The sequence below is a fragment of the Zootermopsis nevadensis genome, unplaced genomic scaffold (genome assembly GCF_977971745.1).
Source record: "Zootermopsis nevadensis isolate Lab colony 2312 unplaced genomic scaffold, Znev_1.0 Znev_ptg000024l, whole genome shotgun sequence".
Taxonomy (NCBI): Eukaryota; Metazoa; Arthropoda; class Insecta; order Blattodea; family Termopsidae; genus Zootermopsis; species Zootermopsis nevadensis.
This window is the reverse complement of record NW_028259156.1, coordinates 7,015,486-7,034,038: the sequence shown is the minus strand read 5'-3', so window position 1 is coordinate 7,034,038 and position 18,553 is coordinate 7,015,486. Positions and strand designations below refer to the sequence as shown.

Below are 18,553 nucleotides of genomic sequence, written 5' to 3'. Positions count from 1 at the left end.
GTGGAACTGGACCATTGCCCCCCTCCCCCAGATGATACATGAACGAAATTGGAGCAGCGGTGGCGTGGCTATGACGAGACTATGACAAATAAATAACACAGGAGTTTTGAAATACAGTGTCAAGTGGTGTGGAAAAGAGAAAAAGGAGTAATAATAATGTACAAATAGCGAAAAATATTTTTATTTGAAGACTTTTATAAATATTATACGAGAGGTTATCTAGTTAAAAATAAAAATAAATACATGAAAAGGAACAAGTCTATTTAGATTTAAGGCTTTATATTTAACAGTTTTTAAAATAATATATAAAGTGTTACATTTATGTTAGAATTCAGTGCAGTGCAATATCTGTTAGAATGAATGTTTAGCGCCTTCAAATTTTTGTTGTGCAGTCGAGCAAAATATATAAATGAATTGAATTGAAAATATATTAAACTAAGCCACTTACTGGTTTGAATGTTTAAAGAATTTGTAGAAACATTGTAATGGGGTACAGTCAAGTTTAAAAACGATCAGATATGATGACATATAACGCGAAGGAAAGAAAAAGAAGAAATAAAGGGAGGGGTGAAGTCCTGCTGTAGTTAGAAGAGCCTTGGAAATTGTACTCAGTACAGGAATACACAAAATATCGTCATGCGTTCTTTTCAGCCTACATTTAGAAAGAGGTATTAAATCCCAATTGTGTGGAGTGGCACAACTTTCATCCAGATACATCCAGTGGTTCTTGGGTTGAATTGATTGGACTGACGGACAGATATAACCAACTGATAATGCACTCTGCGCAAAGAACGCGTAATAAACAAGTGTTGTGTGGGACTGCATAACATAAGGAATTCGAAGACACTTGACATTCACTCTCTATAATTCTACAAAACATTTGTACACAAAATGTTTCCAAAGATGACTGTCTTCTTGGTTGTTGCACTGTGTAGTCTTGTAGAAGGTAATTGATGTTTCAGGGGTCCTTGACTGTCTCAAGCATCAGGGCAAGGACCTCTGAAAAGTCGGTAAACTTTTACCAGACTACACGGCACAACAACCCAGAAGACGGCCATCTTCAGATTCACTGCCGTGAAAACCTCAGATCCTACAAAGTTATTCCTAAATGAGTAAAAATTGAAATAAAGGTTAAACTCAAACGATAAAAAAGAAAAGAAAGTTTGTGAGTAATTACACATACAACAAGTAAGGACATCAGATTCATTCACATCAAGGAACAAACATATTTTATTACATGCTCAGACTACAATTACAAACGCGAAAGATGGAACCATTATGAACAATTATCACGCCTTCCATACAGGGCCACTTTAAGGCAGTGGTGAGGCTATGGAAAAACATGATCTTGGGGTCCGCTGTCCCATTTCCTAAAAAGAGGGAGGATTCACAACAAATTCACGCTACTGAGAGATTTAAAAATCTTAATCCGAAAAATGTATTTATATTAACAAAAACTGAATGGACAGGAAAGGGTGAAAAGAAATAATCTAAAAATTATCCCGGTTTAAATTTTATACATTCAAGATGAAGTGTGAAATTCCAAGATTACCCACGGATAAAAAACATTTTGAACGTCCTTTGTGTTTGAACAGCCCAAATAGGTGCATCCAAAGAACAAGTGAACTAACATTTTAATATGTGTGCAACTCTGATAGCGCTCCCCGCTCCAAATAGCAGAATCGGTTAAAATTTTACCGTAAGAATGCTGGTATCATCAGACTTACTGCTGACACGTCCCAAAAAAGTTTCTAGAGAAATTTTGAAAAACTTTGGGCAAGTTTAAGAACGCGGTACCATCGGTCGGGCGGAGGGGGCCGATAAAATTAAAGGGCCGTGGGCAGCTGCCCAATTTTCCCACTGTTTAAAGTGGCCCTGATTACATAGTTTTGAAAAGTAAAACGGGAACTGAAAAAGAATTACGCTAATTTAAATAAGATATTTAAATAAATTAAGTAGCATGAAACGAACTCAATAAATACGAACGAGGCAAATGTAAGGAACAAATATTATTAATGAAAGAAAACTAAACAAACTCTATGAACAGAAATTACATACGTTAATACATACATGCATACATACATTAATACATACATACATGAATACATAAATTAATACATACATACAAACGTTCATACATACATGCATTCATACATTAATACATACATACATACATTCATACACATTCATACACACATGCATTCATACATTAATACATACATACATGAATACATAAAGTAATACGTACATACATACAAACGTTCATACATACATGCATACATACATTTATACATACATACATTCATACATACTTACATGCATAATTACAGGCATACTTACATACATTATTACATACATACATGCATATATAAATTAATACATACGAACGTACATACATACATGCATACATACATTCATACATAACTGCATGCATGCATATATACATACATACATACATATATTCATTCATTCATTCATATATACATACATACATACACATTACATGCATACATACCTAATACATGCATTCATACATATTACATGCATAAATACATCGTACATACATAATACATGCATTCATACATACTACATACATACATAATACATGCATTCATACATAATACATGCATACATAATACATGCATACATACATATTTCATGCATACATACATAATACATGCATTCATACATATTACATGCATTCATACATAATACACGCATACATACATATTACATGTATACATGCATGCATGCACACACACACACACACACACAGGGAATACACAAATTACAAGACCTACTTCTGAATTTGTAAACAAATTAAATAACGAAGGGAGAAGAAGAATTTAACTCCCCCAATGTTTCAGAGAGGAACAAATTTCAATAAAATACAAAGCCAATGAAATAGTATTTACAACATTGTAGGAGGGAATAAAGATATGAGAGGGGGAAATGAATGGTTTACTAAATCTAAATGTGATCTAACAAATTGAAGAGCGTAGTGCAAAAACACGACAAGGCACACTTTTATCGAAAAGGAATTTTCCATATATCGCTAAGTGGCAGAATTTTCTGAAGAATCACTTTGATGGATCGGTTCTGAACAGCCGAGCAGCTGAAGTCATGTCAACAAATTTGTCAGTGATTTACGAAGACGTGTGTATAAGAAGATTGTTTGAATTCGGATATTTGAATTGTGTACCGCCTGCAAATAGGAGCTTCCCAATAACATTAATTGCTAATGGGTCAATGTTAAATTACGAAGGTGAAGTGACGAAGCTATTTTTACCGACACAAGAAAAATACACGTTTTGGTTCTGCAAAATAAGGGCATTTCTGTTGTAGATGAGACAATGTGATAAGCCACGGAAATTTTCAAATTGTAACACTAACTTATCTTTGACATCTTTAAATTGTAGTTATTCTTATTCCTCTGTTAAAATATATATGAAATTAAATATATTATATGTAATTTTTGCTTTATTTAGTAGAATATTATTTTATAGGATTTAACAAAATGTAAACAAAGCCCCGAGTAAACTTGGATGTTCTGTCTGGTAATGTTTGTGCAGTAAACCCTTCATTATAATGATAACAAACATACGACCAATGTACCAATTTTACAATTATGGCACTTTCATGTTACATACAGTATGTCCCAAAAGTACCTCATCCCGAGGATTACTTATTAAATAATGTGTTAGTGTGGTAGGAATGCAAGAAGCACGAAGTGTTGTTATTACTCAAAATTATTTGCGAACGCAGTCGTATGAAGAAGTTAAACTGGAATATTACGTGCGGCTTCGTAATGATGCGGGCAACTACTTTTTAGCTCGTTAACCGTTTTCGCGATACTAAAGACAAAAGACGCACGGGATGAACCAAAAAAGTGCAGGACAATTTAAACTTTTTTTTTTGTAATGATGAACTTCGGTTTGCTGGACTTGAAGGACACCGTGTAATTATTATTGATCTGATACATTATTTTGGTTAAATGAGATGCTTTGTCCAAAATTCTGCTTATTTTTCCTCTAACACAAGTCATCAAGAATGTCAGAGGGATTCAGGAGGGTTTAAAATAAAATGGTCTGCACCATGTACTTGCCTATGCTGATGATGTCAATTTGCTGGGGGATGTTGTGTGGGTACCATAACCAAGAATACAGAAAGTGTCCTAGAGGCTAGCAAGGACATAAGTCTAAAGGTAAATGTAGACAAAAATAAATACATGGTCGTAGTACATCAGTAGCAGTGGCGGAACATAATTAAAAGTTACACATCATTTGAAAATGTTTCAAATGTAAGTATCTGGGAACAACAATAACAAATAGAAATGAGGTCCATGAAGAAGTTAAGAGTAGAATACATTCGGGGAACGCTTGAATTTATCGAGTTCAAAAATTTTGCCTGTTGTCTTTTATGGTTGTGAAACATGGTCTCTTACTTTGAAGGAAGAACGTAGATTACAAATGTTTGAAAACGGTGTTCAGGAGGATATTTCGACCTAGGACGTATATAGTAAGTGGGGAATTTAGGATATTTTATAAACAATAGCTGCGTGAGTTGTACGAGTCACCTAGCATAATAAGGATAGTGAAATGTACGAAGGTCCGATGGGCTGGATATGCAGCACGAATGGGGGAGGCAAGTGGTGAGTCCAGAGTTTTTGTGTGAAATCCTTCTGGAAAACGATAACTGGGCAGACCAAGAGGGGATGGGAGGGTAATATCAAGGTGATCTTATGGAGGCAATTCTCAAGACTAAGAATGGGGTCAGCCTGTCTCTTTGTACGGACAACGACGGAGACTTGTTCCCCTGTTGACCACAAGATTTGCTCTCTGCACATCTTTTATTTCCCTTAGCAATCTGCACCGGGGTTGTGTGACGTAATGGAGAGAAAAATTATACGTTTTATTCGGAGCAATGAAACAGTCGGAACTGCAGACAGCTGACTGGCGGATCAGATTTAAGATTTGAAGGGAAATTTTTATTGTGCCCTGACTGTCCTAATTGAAGGGAATCAAGAGTGCACAACACTATCATATAAATAATTATGTTATTGTTATATTTTCATGAGGTTGGAGGACGATTTACGCAAATAACGACAGCTGAATTTATGATTTAAGGAGAACTGAAAAGTATAATTCACAAATAAACTAAGTAAGTGTATGCTGGGGGCCGCAGAGATGAAGACTGCAATTTTTATCGTTAGTCATGAAGGTCGAATATAGACTGAAATATAAATCTCGATAAGATTTAGCTGGGACAATCGCTTACAACGGAGTATACGATAATCTGATTAGAAGTAGAATTTTCGCGAAAGGTCTAATGGAAAGTTATGATAATATATCACAGCCAGTGGGAGCAATGTAAAGAAATCACAGGAATACTCTTTTCGTAATAGAAGAGGAATCCTAACCTCTTAATATCGATATGACAGACGTTAAATACAATTCCGTATGCAGTTATCAGGTAATGAGTTCCAAAAAATTAAGAATTGCATAATTTTTCAAAGAAATTAAACGCCTACAAAGAAACTTAACTTAAATCTGCCAACGTGAAATGACGCGTGGAAATTACATCGGAAGGCTGAGAAAACAAACGGTTTACAGAATTTAATTATTTACTTGCTGACGAAAATTTGGAAATTGAAAAGGAATATTTATGTAGGCCTCGATGAATGAATTGCGTTTTGAAGTGTTGACAAACGTAGACGTCGAATGCGACAGTGAAATACGAAATTGTGACGTGGATCCTAAATTGGATAAACGGCCGAAATTTGATACCAGAACACACGAAATTTTTATGACCTCTGCAGAGATTTACAAAATTTGACAACCAAAGGAAGAACTTGAATGTACAGTGGAAGGATGACGATAATCAAGAATAATGGGAGAGAAATGATGCAGATGTAAATTTACCGACAAGAGCTCACTCACAGTTAGGCTGGTTTCTTGTTGCCTATTTCAGGGGAGAGGTGGGGACATATAAATGGAAAAACTGCAACTTGATGGTATTTGGGGAAACACAAGATATGCAGAGTGCAAATTGATCAACAAGCAGTGGATGATGTTCGGTCTTCTGGAATGAAAAGAAATCTGAATTTCAAGTGTAACTTCGTCGGAGAATGAGCAGTGTTCAATGTTGAAGGTTTCGGTGAAGAGCGAATTTGTCCCTGTCATCCTAATGAAGTGGCTGCTGAAACCTTCCCTGTCCCCTCCCTTCCTAGCCACGTGGTCGCTAGCCCGGGGTAAAGGCGGAATTTCGAAGTTGTTATGAAATATCTAAAACGTATTTATGATGACACAGAGTCAGGGAGTAAGGCGCATTGTGGGAAATACACGACCCTCATACCAAGGATAATCCTGTGACCTGGCGGCTTACTTCTCTCAGTAACAGTAAAATAGGCCGTGGCTAGTGATTAAAAGAGGATTTAGGGAGATTGGTTATTAAATATTGTGGGGTCGTGGGCAAAGATGGAGGAATGTTAGCGAGAAAGGAACGGGTAAGAAATTTAGTCTTTGGAAACTGTTGCTTGTTGCTAGGTAATGGGCCGAGTGGAGGAACATGCGAGGAGTAGTTCCCCAAGTTACCTTTTACAGATTATGTGGTGCTCTGACGGAACGGAATTTGCAAATCCAAGCCCAGAGCTACTATAATTTTTTTCTTGATGCTAGGCAGTTGTGGAATGAATTTATATTTCATTTTAAAAAAAGGGTTAGAGATACAAGTGTGAAGATTTCTATTAAAGGACGGAACTAAATCGAAAAAGGAATGTCTGTCTAAGAGGCTTCTTAACTACTTTTTATAGCCCACAGTACCTAACGTTGAAAAAGTGGAGGAATTGAAAAGCATTGAATTTGGGGGTCAGAAATACTGTAATCGTGGACGAAGGAATTTGCCTAGATTAACAGGTAAACATGAAGAAAGTGGCAGTGTTTCCCCCCTTAATTGAATAGGTCGTTGCTTCTGAGTTATTCTAGTCATGCCACCACCACCCACTGCCGTATTAAAAGGAGGCTTCCTAATTTCCCGTGAAGATAACAACGCAAGTGCTTGCTGAAACATCCAGAAACCAACATTTCATGACGCTGCTTATTCCAGTAAGCCGAAGTTACACATTGAAAAAGCCAGTTGCTGCTTACTGTAATGGAGAATCAGTGGCTGCGATGTTTCTGCAGGCTGTTTCATTCCACTACAGGAAGCATTGAGGATGATTCTTCTTCGCCGCTCTGTTCTGGCTGCATCCACGCATGTTTCCTCACACAATTCTTCTCTTCCGTTGGCCTCCGCCGTCTTCAGCACTGAGGACGTGCCTCCTCTTCTGTGGTTTCCTCGGGTTCTGCTGATGCGTTGCTATCTGCAGAACCCGATCTTCTGTGACCACCCCTCGTGCTGGTATCAGAATCCTCAGAATCGTCTCTGGGATCCTCGAGGGGTGATCGGTGTCACATGCAGGGTCTGCAAATGAAAAATTCTTAATCGCATTTTATGTTCATGGGACAATCAAACTTACTCTTAATACATTAACGTGTGAAAATTGTTGTTTTAGCCCACCTCATTATATTTTGTGCTGACAACTGGTTTAATATTCTTTGAAGACTGCGCCTAATATTTTGATGTTTTTTCAATTAAAACTAAAGAACTTTTATCATAATTCAGCTTTCTCTTTCGTAATGTTAGTACGATTCAGTTTAATGAAGTAAGTGGGACGTGTGTGAGGCAGTGGTGAATACTTTGACCACGCGTGGCGCTGGCGATGGAAGACAGCACGAGATATTTCAGGCAGTGTTATAAACGCGTACAAAGAAACTTTTACTCTGGAAAGGGATACTTGTTCACGAGTATATAAGTTATATTTATATAATATAATATTGTACACAAATTCACAAAACTTGAATTTAATTACGTAACTCGAAACAATAAATTTTACAAGCAGATGAAGCAGTTATTTGAGTTTAATATCGAGGTCAGAGGCTGAGAGACACAGAGAAAACACAAAGTGCGAAGTTGATGTAGTAAAGTTGCTCAGTGATTAGTTGTCTTATGCAGTGGAAGCATTTTTGGGTGGAGGTACTCAGATCAGACATGGGTGTTCTGTACGACGGTATTGTAACATTCTACAGGAGTTCCGTATTAAAATCCTAATTTCTCTGCAGTTTTCTGTTGAATCTCCATACAAAATTTGTTTGAATTCTGCTCTGACCAAACTTCAATGCGGGTGGCAATACAAACTAGAAGACCGACATCGACACGGACGGAGTTCCACTGTCTGGGCACATCTGATATTTTGCAAGTGTTGGGGAACTGGATGTAAGCAGGTCGCTTAGTTCCGAAATTAAATAAGATATCTCACCTGGTCCTTGATTGGTGGATTCAGGGATGCAGTCATGTGAGGAAGCCAATGGGGCACTTGACAGCGGCGCTGTTGGATACTCAATCTGTTGACACGAAAACAGGAATCAGTTGCTTGTAGTAGTTTGTTCAACATTCTCCCTTTTTAGTGATTCTTTGCAGCAAAACCCAACTTCGAGGCAACTGTTTTTGCAGTTAGCATTACGCACTCAACAGAACTGCCTTTTTGCACCATTTCAGACTGAATTAGTCTTCGATGCCACCTGCTGTTAAGTCGCGCGACTAGAGTCATTTTCAACCTGGAGGCCATTTCACCCTCGTCAGTATGAAAGATGATTTACCGACGAACTCAGCAACCCAGAGTTGCTTCAGTGCGAACACTGCCCAAATACTTAACAACGATCACAAGCGAATTTGAAATAAGAAAATGTAGCAGAAGACAAAAAAGGAACACGTCGGGTAAAACGGCGGTTTTATGGTCATTTTAGCTCCATTTGTTTTTTCTTGTTTACGACAATACGTAATATAACTTCGGGTAAGCTGCTCGACATTTGATGAGTACAGCGCGCCATGATTGGAGTAAGTTCCAGGTTGCCAGAGACGACCGAGATGTGTCTGTGGTCTTAATTTATTAATCTAACATTTTTAATATTGTTGTGATATTCAAGCGACACAGCAAAAGAACTCTTTCTTGCAGAGCCTGAAAATGGTAAATATTGTCAGAGCCTACGAATGCTTCTCTAATAATTAATTATTTTCTTGCGTGTGTTGAAAGATGAGTAATAAAACATCATTTATCATGTGAGGCAAAAGTAGAGGATTTTTACTTAACTTTGTAACTTGCAATGCGTAAATTGTGTAGAATGAGGTACTGAGAAACTAATGTAGGTTAAGTGTTAACACTTACTGTGGTTGCACGCTCCAGGGAGGTCTCGTCCAAGGATGGCGACACAAATGAGAAGTTCTGCAATAGAAATTAGAAAAGTCACAGTTAAGCAAAATTTTTTTGTGTTGGAACGTCTTTACTGCGGCGTTTGTAAGACCAGAAAAATGCGTATTTGGAAAGAAGTTGATAAACTCGTATCTTCACTGTAAAACAGAGAGTAAGCCCATGAAAATAAAAATTCTCTCTGTCAAACCAGAGTTACGGTGCACAAATATCGGCAAAGGCCTAATAATGACATCAGAATTATTACTGACTGTAACACCTCGAAGGGAACGTGACCCTCAGCCTCCGACACGTGTTCTAAGAGGGCCGGTAAGTAGCCTTGTTCTGATGCGACACGCAATAAAAGTAGGAAAATTACGTGTTCTCACCTTGAAAGGGTCGTCGCTCCTTGGACGCCAAGTGCCCGCTGACCGAGGGTCAGACGCCACCCCGAACTGGTTTTCATCGACATCATCGGCGCTGATGATGTCGAGATGTGGGAGGAAGGGTGGTGATACCTTCTTCCCTCTCAGTTGAACCCAGTCGATGGTCTGTAGACAAAGCACAAGCATAACAGAGTGAAGAATTCTGGCGGAGCCGACAAGAGAACACCTCAGTTTGTTATAATTGCAGGGATTACGAAATTAAGTCTTCTGCGTTGATATAAATTGTTGATTTCTTTTTAAGTGTTTTGTAACGTCGCATTTACTGGGAGGAAAGTTTTAAGATGTCTAGTCGTGTCCATAAGATTTGTACATGAAAGAAATTTCAGATCAGATACCGTGAAACTTTTATATTACGGTTTGTTCTGGGATAACAATCAATTTTCTTTGCGTTGTCTGTCTCTTGGTCCCTCAATATGTCACTGAGCTCGAAATATTTCGTAGATGACAATTTGGATGCAAGGGGCCCTTGGCAATTTCCCTATGCGAAGGACTGCCTCCTGCTGGGAATGCAGACCGCAATTTTTATTTATTTACTGAAGTTTTGAAACAGTAGCAACTTCTAGAAACCTTGAAACTGCACTTTGCTTCCTTAGAAATACATTTTAGTCCCGATTGTCTGACCTTCAGTTATTCGACGTTCAATTTTATAGGACGTGCTCCATTTTGTAATCGGCCGACTCGGCGTCTTCTGGAATGAGTCGCACTTCCTGATCGAATTTTATGCACTCCGTCTCTTTAGAGTAATTTTTATTGCCTTCGATAAGACGAGCGGAGATCTACTTTAGTTTTTTAACTGAAGTTACCAATTTCTCATAACGAAGCGATTTCTTTCATTAAATGTCGAGCGAAAAAAGAAAGTAGTTTATTTTTTCCACGGAACAAACTTAAAGTCTTACAGAGACCAGACAAGCGTGGGGCTATGTAGGAAGTGGCGTCAGGAACCTTACCATCGTCTTTTTCGATGGTCGTCTCAATTATCCGATCGTCCTTCGGGACCTTGGTTTCTTACGTCCAGGAAGAAGACAGTTCAGAACTGAATTATTTCTGTACAATATTTTATGGTAACAGATTTGGGAAGACAACTTACGGCGTAGAAAGGATGGCTCTTGATTCCCTCGGCGCCCCTCGCTCCGCCGCCCAAGCGCATTCTAGGGTCCTTCACCAGCAGCCATGCTATGAGGTGCGACGCACATGGTGGGAAAAAAGGCGGGAAGACCGGCTCCTGAGTCAAAATTTTGCTGTAAAAGAGAATCGAATTAGTAAATCTGCCATTATGTTCCCTGTTAGTATTTCTTTGTTCCTTTAAATGACTTAATTATTCTAAGTGACCGAAATAGGTTTTGCAGGTTCATCTATAATAACATTTTGGGTTGTTTATTTTTGTTTTCCGTTTCCTTCCCTGTCCCTCACATTTAATTGATTCCCTGTATAATCTTTTGTATCGGATATATTTCTGTTTGAATTTTGGTTTCTTCCATGAAGTTGATTCTCCGCGAACTTCAGTGGCATTAAAACGGATAACAACTGGTCCTCTGTTAGGGTCAAACTAATGTGTGTAGGAGTTTGTTGAAAAAAATTGCTCTTCGCAAATAAGGAGACTCACGTAAACAATGTCTGAATGTTGCTCCTTTCTTCAAAGGGCCTGGTGTAGGACAACATCTCGTACACGACAATTCCCATACTCCACCAATCAGCTGCCTGCAACAATTCAGATTAGGACAAGAGCTTTAATCAGCCACTCCCATTTCTTTGCACCCTCCAGAAACAGAAAGAATTGATGTACGCTCGGTAACTGATGCATATATTATGTAATTATAAGCAGCTGATATACACATAAATGCGTTACTCTTTAATGTTACTTTTTCTGTGTGAGATATGAGAAATATTTGCCTCATTATTGAATCTATATTTGTTGTAACGGACCTTCAGATTATTCCACTGGGATGATGTATTTGTCTCAGTTACGTGAAAGTACGAAATTTTACATCTTCATGGAAGAAAACACTTACCATGTCGTGTCCCATTTGCCGGATTACTTCGGGGGCCATATATTCTGGAGTACCGCTGCAGGAGTACGTTCTTTTATCCTGTTGATAAAAACAAGATTTTAAATAAGTTACATGTGACAGGAAATGAGACACAGAAACATTTCCCTAACTGTGGTACAAGAAAGAAAACTTTGAGGATTGCTAACACCCAAGGATGCACTTCAGACCCAGGCCTGTTCGTCTTCTGACGTCATAACATGTTTTTCCAACGTAATGCGTGTTGGCGTCTTTTTCATGGTCTTCCATTTTCTTACTCTCCAAAAACTTTCAACGTCAAATATGTGTCTGCGTTGCTTTTCGCCCTACTTAACTGGCACAGTGTAATTCCGAAAATTTATCCATTAGGAATACTCGGTGTGCTGAATGTTTCACGTATTTTCTAGGTCCCAGCATTTGTGATTTAAGTTCCTTGCCCAAAGTAAGACACGCGTTTCACAGCCATACAAAACACGTGGTAAAACCATGCATCTTGATGTTTAATGTTTTGCAAGTGGGTAAGATACTTAATAGTGGAAGTATTTGTGGAATTTTAAACAGCAAATTACAGGCAACATGCAATGCTGTAGGTAATAAAATCTGCGCTTGTTAGTTGAAACCCTCAGAATCTGAGAACTTGCGATGTCCCTGTTAAATGTAAGTACAAGAGAAGTGCTCTCTGAATATGGGTGCCCACATTTCAGATATTTCCATTTTTATTGTTCTGATAGTCTGAGTGCCTTCAAAGAGTTACTCCCTGATGGAGAGAGAGAGATCCACTCATCCGCTACATTCCAGCCAAGTCAGCGAATTAAAGTGACAGAATAAAGCGGTTGGCACTAAGCTTACCTCCTGATCAGACGGAAACTCCTTCGACAGACCGAAATCCGTCAGAAGAACATGGCCCGCGGCGTCCAGAAGGATGTTCTCCGGCTTAACGTCCCGGTGAACGATTCCCAACTGAAAGAAACAAATGAACACGTCTCAAGAGCAGTGGGGAGAAGGAAACGCATTTTGCATTTTCGATATGTGCATTTATTATGTATTCTTTGCAGTTGATTTAAAGACGATGTTAGTATATGGGTTAAATGGCATTGGGCTTCGTAGATCGATCTTAATTACACGCCGTGCATTTTAATTAACTATTTCTCATGTTTCAGCTTAGGTAACTACAGAAATTATGATTATGAATGTTCTATTACACTGAATTGAGAGATATGAAAGTTGTAAAATGAACTTTTCTGGTTACGGAGAATTACTTGGCGGCTAAGTATTCAGACATGACAGAACTAACCAAAGTCCTTGCTTACTAATCCTGGGAGCATTCTTCAGAAGAAACAAGCTAAAATTTAGGTATTAGCACTTGTTGTGAATTTAGATATTTCTCACAGAAATTAAAAATGATTCGACGTACTGTGAAAAAATAAAGGGAATTTGAAGAGAATTCTATAGCCCTGAAGTCAGTAAGTGTTATGCTGTTCAGTGGGAGTGCTGGTTGCCTACCTCGTGCAGGTGCTGGAGGGCCAGGATTACTTCAGCGGAGAAGAATCTTGTTTCATTCTCCGTAAGCCTGCCTCGCTGTTCCAGCAGTTCAACGAAGTCTTTTCCTGCGACGTAATCTGCAACAATAAAGACGAGGTCGCGTTGTTGTGAGGACTCTTAGGCCACTGAATGTTGATGTATTGTATGTTTAATTCGTCAACTGTATAATTACAAATCGAAGCTCTGCAGAAGACTAAAAAGTGAAATATTTAGCGGAAAGCGAAGGATTATTCGGCAAACGGGGTACGTATGAGGACCTTACACATTTAGTTACTGTGATGTTTCGTTTGATGTACTCACCCATTACGAGATGAAGGCGTTCATTCGACTGAAACGCGTAGTGCAGCTGCACTAGGAACGGACAGTCACGTGTTTTTTCAAACACGCGACGCTCCGTCCACGCGTGGTCGATTTCCTTTCTCTTCAGTGATGTCTTCATGCTCTTCATTGCGTAAAGTTTACCGGCGTCACTGCCGTCCTTTTTCCTCGCCAGGTAAACTTCGCCAAACCCTGTAACAGAATCTCAGTTGTATTTCATCTTGATATCTGTACAGGTACGGGCTTTTTTTTTTCGATACCAAAACTTCGCGATGAATATAAAATTCATAAATACGTGGTTCGTCTTCTCTTTAAAAGCTCTAAAACTCTCTCCGGCAGGTCAAGCCCTTGTGCTCAGGATATTACTAGATTATATTGTTTCCTGCGTGGTGACAGAAAGAAGATGAAATACCGTGTAGGTCTGTGAGATTTCATGATTGCAACTTTTATCGTTAAAGTGCTTACTTGGAGTGGTCTTTGACCCATTCGCGAGCTGTCTGCATAATTTGATTAACTCTAACTGCGTTTTTAAATGTCTCCGCAATTAAATGTTGGCATTTCGTAAATGATCCACCTTTTAAAATTTTTTAGCATTCATGAGTAGAAGCAGAATATGGCCTACACAATTCTTAAGATCCCTAATTCTGATTTCGTTAAAGTAAAAGGAAATGTACATTGTGCATAAGAAGAACTTCTTCTCGTGTTTATCACTTCCGATGTTACGGCATTTCGATTCAGTGTAAACCAGAACGCGACAATAGAATGACGATAACATTAATAAGAGAAAATAGGCCACAGACACGTCTTTCTTGTTATTTCACTGCCGATTAAGTTGCATTACACTTGATCATGGGCTAGGAAGGACGCTCTAAAATGCTGATCTTCTTCTCTGCCTACTTAATAGATGCATTAATGATGCAGAAAACAGGTCCGTGTTTTGTAAGCAGAGAAATGCACGGGTAATCGGCCGACTGTTAACAGGAAGTTGTACTTACCTCCTGCTCCTAGACGTTTGATGATCTTGAAGTCGTTTTGGCGGACATGTTGAGGCCCTGTAACAAATATCATAATTATTGGCATGTGCTAATATACAATAAAAATGTAAAGGTATCCTGCCGCACGCCATGTAGGCGCTTGGGTGGGGTGAGACGAGGTATAGCTCCTACTTATTCTTAACCTCGGCACCAGATGGGGGTGAGTGCTCAGTACCCCGGTATCTATTGGAGAGGAGGCTGGGTGGTAAGTGGGCCCAAGAGCCGGTCTTTACGGAGGGGCTAGAGGAAAAATCCTCTGCCCCTGTCAGGGATCGAATCCCGGTTGTCCAGTCCGCAGTCAGTCACTGCACTGACTGAGCTAGCTCAGTTCCCGTCTTTAATCTACAGGCTTAATTAAAATAATTTACTCTTTTTTTACTCTACAATCCTGAGGATTGTTCGCCACCCCCATTACGGGGTTAGTCTTACGAAGATACCAAGGCCTTGCCCTCCGTGGTCATTCTTTATCCACCAGACTGGAAGTTAAGGGACGCGGATAAACATCCATGGCTGGAGTGGGACTCGAACCCACGGTCGCAACAACGAGAACCATGCCTCAGACCGCTTGGCTACGGAGGCTGAAATCTACATTTTAAACCTCGCAATTCGCCTTTTGAAAATAGTGTTTATTGTAATCAAGGGGGAAACTACCCCTCAGATAGTTTTGTCTGCTTCCCGGCCTCTCAAGTTCCTAACCCCACTCTTATGCAGTATATTAAATATTTGCCATACGTAGGCGTTATTATACAGTTTAATTATGTTATTATATTTGTAAATTTGCAGAACAGCTGCGTTGCTGTGTTTATTTATATTTTTAGCCGCTTAAAGTGCATTGTCATTTGAGTGATATATACGGAAGTCACTTATCAAGAGCTTCGTGCAACCTGAAATGAGAGACTAAAATTTGTTCTTGAAAGTCTGGAATAATTATAATATTTTAAGTTGGCTGTCTTCTGGGTTGTAGCGCCGTGTAATCTGGTAGAAGTTTACCGACGTTTCAGAGGTCTTTGCTGCCGCCATAATCAGGGCGATGGAGGCAGCAAGGACCTCTGAAACGTCACTAACCATCTACCAGATTACACGGCGCTACAATCCAGAAGACAGTTTTCTTCAGAATCAGCACTGCGAAAACTTCGAATCCTACAAATAATAATATTAATTTCTGCATATAATTATTCATAAACAGCCCATTTGAACTTAGCTACTCCGACACATGCAGAGTAGTTTGTCAGCTGGATGGAAATTATTATGTTTGTAACTCGCGGGTGTGAACTGAAGGAATGCTTAACAATGCCAGTTTTCACTTCGTTGTAATTTGTCTTCCGCTTAAAGTGGATAGTGACACTTGCAATCTGACAGGTGATGTGCTTTAAAAGACGAGAAATACAAACTCGCAAAAGAATCTAAAAGGCATCATGACAATTTGAGGCGCCGTGCCGATGAAATGCTTGTATATGGGCAGGCCAGTGAAATACGCGTATATTTAACATCGTTATAAGGCAACAATTGAAAAATAATAGTAAGACAAAACTGTGATCGCAGTAGAGTAATATGTCAAAGTCTATATAAAACATCACGTCTTTACAGTCTGTTGTTTAAAGGCAATGCTGAATCATTCCTTGTAAAACAGAATTAAAACGAAATGTTTAAGGACACAGACCGTTTTCAACTGCACATTGTTGTATAAATCTCTGTCAGAAACTCAATAGCATCCCAATATGATTTATCCTAGTTCCGATTGTTAATTCCATCTTCTTCGGAATGGGAACATTTGGTTAAAGAGTTTACCTAACTTTAAATGCAATACACGGTAAGAAAAGATTTATTTAAATATAATCAGAGTACAGACATGATTGTGTCGTGGCAGTGACCTTCTGAAAAAACTGGGGTTTGTAAATGTTATTAAAGAGGCAATATTCATCCACTGGTTTGTTCCTAATACGGCTACTACAAAATGAAAACGCTCACCTTTAAGATTAACTTTGTTTATGAGACATTCAACTCTGGGCTTGTAAGACGGTGCCTTAGGGCCACGGTGTTTGGAGGCCTTGGCCATATTTTGTTCAATGCTAGTGCGAAAACTAACAAAATGCAGAAGACTTGTTTGTGTGCTATCAGCAGATTAAATCATGTAACTTCGGACGATAAGATTATTAGTGAATAACAAATTAGTAATTGTAAGGAAGTTTTTATGAATGAGTGTTTGTGTTCTGTCACAGTAATTGTTCCCCGTGAGATAATCATCTCCAGAAGAAAATATACAATTCACACGGGAATTTATTTAATTTGTGTTAAGTTCTAAAAACCTATATGGACCGGCTTTAATGTGATGTAACGAAACACAGGGAAGAAGCCAAACATAACCTTATCCTAATACAATTTTCTCTCTGAATTTATTATATAACTGGTGCATTATTAGTCACAAATCTTGCTTATTGCATAATTGAACATCTGTCAGAACCTTTTCCCAAGTGATTTATTATTATCATCCAATCTAAACGTCGGAAATAGAATTCAGTTACGTAATAAAATGTTTAATGTAATTTCACCGTAATCATCAATTGAAAGGCCTGGCATTCCTAGTAACTCTCGACACAATAAGTAAGACACAGAATCATATTTATCATCGTTTATAAACTAGAAACTAATAAATACATTTAAATGAATACTACATACCGGTACTTGAATAACAGCCAACATCAGGTTCCATGATATCCATTGCTGTTGTAATTCACTATTCACAAATTTTTACACTAAACACTGTTTTAAGAAAACTACAGATTAAATACCTTATTTTAAAACTAACTAAATGACTTAAATGCACTATTATATAGTTTTTAATCTGAAATTGACTGTGAGAAATGCTAACGGTTCGCACAGGTTGCAATCAAAAATATGACTGACGTATCACAACGCAAGTCCGGTCAAAGAAGTTTGAAGCACGCTGTGTGACTCAATTGTTTTAAACGTCTGAAAGAAGAGTAGGCCATCTTTAATCTCTGACTGCCTGTACGTATATAACTAGAAATTTTCTAGCTCCTTTCCAAGACGACCTGGAATTATCGTAGGTTATGTATGCATCTAAATGACATATGAAATCCAAATGTGAGGTTTTTATAGATATAACGTTTTGACGACAGTAAATATGTCGTTGATAGTCTTGTGAGTTTTAAGGTCGTGTGGACTTGCGGATTTAATGATTATGGTTCGTATTCTTATTTAAACCCATTTTAAGCACGGAAGTTGTCAAAATAATTTTTAAAAATGATGTGTCTGCGTCTCAGATAACAGAACGTGTATCCATTGCCAAGATGATTTCTCTAATGCTGTTTAGAGAAATAATCGTTGTTTGTTGTGATAATATGTCTAAACCCACAATTAAATTCTGTGTGTTTAAACAAAAAATGCATAAAGGATCTAACATGGGTTAAGTGTATAGCTTTAAAAAGCTTTCTTTCTGATAATATAAATCTAGGTTTATTAATTATTTGCGGCGCGAAGTAAATTACAGGGGTTAATAAATTGTCTTCAAATAAGAGGTTATGATCGTACATATCTAGTGGGGAGGTATCGGAAAGAATTGGCCATTCCCCATAAATTGTTGAACGCCACGAATTCCCTTCGTGAGAAGATTCTAGTCAGACATTTGTATAAACCGATTAAGGACTGATGTGCAGATAAACCTAGATAAGGTCGTGTATTTAAACATTATTATTACCCTGGAACGACACTTTCGAGACATTTAGTTTTTGTAGATTTCACGGTGTCTCTGTCTTCAAACTACGTGCGATGAACACGTAAATTGTCTTATGACAGGATTCGAAAAGTTGCAATACTTTGGTGACGTGATTATTCAAACCAGCTTTCTTTCTGTGTGGAATCCAGCTGCCTAAAACTGTGGCAAGT

At 38.4% G+C, this 18,553-nt stretch overlaps 3 protein-coding genes across 4 annotated transcripts in view; 1 reads left to right on the top strand and 2 right to left on the bottom strand.

Moving 5' to 3' along the window:
* The window catches only part of LOC147872771 (uncharacterized), a 113,142-nt gene that overhangs the window by 78,306 nt on the left and 16,283 nt on the right, over positions 1 to 18,553 (top strand). The window lies entirely within an intron of this gene.
* Positions 3,463 to 11,427, bottom strand: LOC147872773 (ribosomal protein S6 kinase alpha-4-like). The gene is made up of 6 exons (XM_087354929.1): positions 11,333 to 11,427; positions 10,817 to 10,967; positions 9,673 to 9,834; positions 9,263 to 9,319; positions 8,357 to 8,441; positions 3,463 to 7,461 (listed from the first exon to the last, which is right to left on the bottom strand). The coding sequence occupies exons 1-6, from the start codon at positions 11,407 to 11,409 to the stop codon at positions 7,262 to 7,264; spliced, it is 732 nt and encodes a 243-aa protein (XP_087211055.1). The 5' UTR covers positions 11,410 to 11,427; the 3' UTR covers positions 3,463 to 7,261.
* Positions 13,233 to 17,522, bottom strand: LOC147872772 (ribosomal protein S6 kinase alpha-5-like). Its single transcript, XM_087355414.1, has 4 exons — positions 17,324 to 17,522; positions 14,609 to 14,665; positions 13,596 to 13,805; positions 13,233 to 13,372 (listed from the first exon to the last, which is right to left on the bottom strand). The coding sequence occupies exons 1-4, from the start codon at positions 17,364 to 17,366 to the stop codon at positions 13,233 to 13,235; spliced, it is 450 nt and encodes a 149-aa protein (XP_087211540.1). The 5' UTR covers positions 17,367 to 17,522.

Excerpts from the sequence above, each read along its gene's own strand:
- LOC147872773 (XM_087354929.1), bottom strand. The coding sequence starts at position 11,409 with ATGGGAATTGTCGTGTACGAGATGTTGTCCTACACCAGGCCCTTTGAA. Across the intron at positions 9,320-9,672 it reads GGAGCGACGACCCTTTCAAG|AACTTCTCATTTGTGTCGCC; the intron begins GTGAGAACACGT and ends TTTCTATTGCAG. Across the intron at positions 8,442-9,262 it reads CCCTGGAGCGTGCAACCACA|ATTGAGTATCCAACAGCGCC; the intron begins GTAAGTGTTAAC and ends TCGTGTCAACAG.
- LOC147872772 (XM_087355414.1), bottom strand. The coding sequence starts at position 17,366 with ATGGATATCATGGAACCTGATGTTGGCTGTTATTCAAGTACCG. Across the intron at positions 13,806-14,608 it reads CAAACGTCTAGGAGCAGGAG|GGTTTGGCGAAGTTTACCTG; the intron begins GTAAGTACAACT and ends ATTCTGTTACAG. Across the intron at positions 13,373-13,595 it reads ACGCCTTCATCTCGTAATGG|ATTACGTCGCAGGAAAAGAC; the intron begins GTGAGTACATCA and ends TTATTGTTGCAG.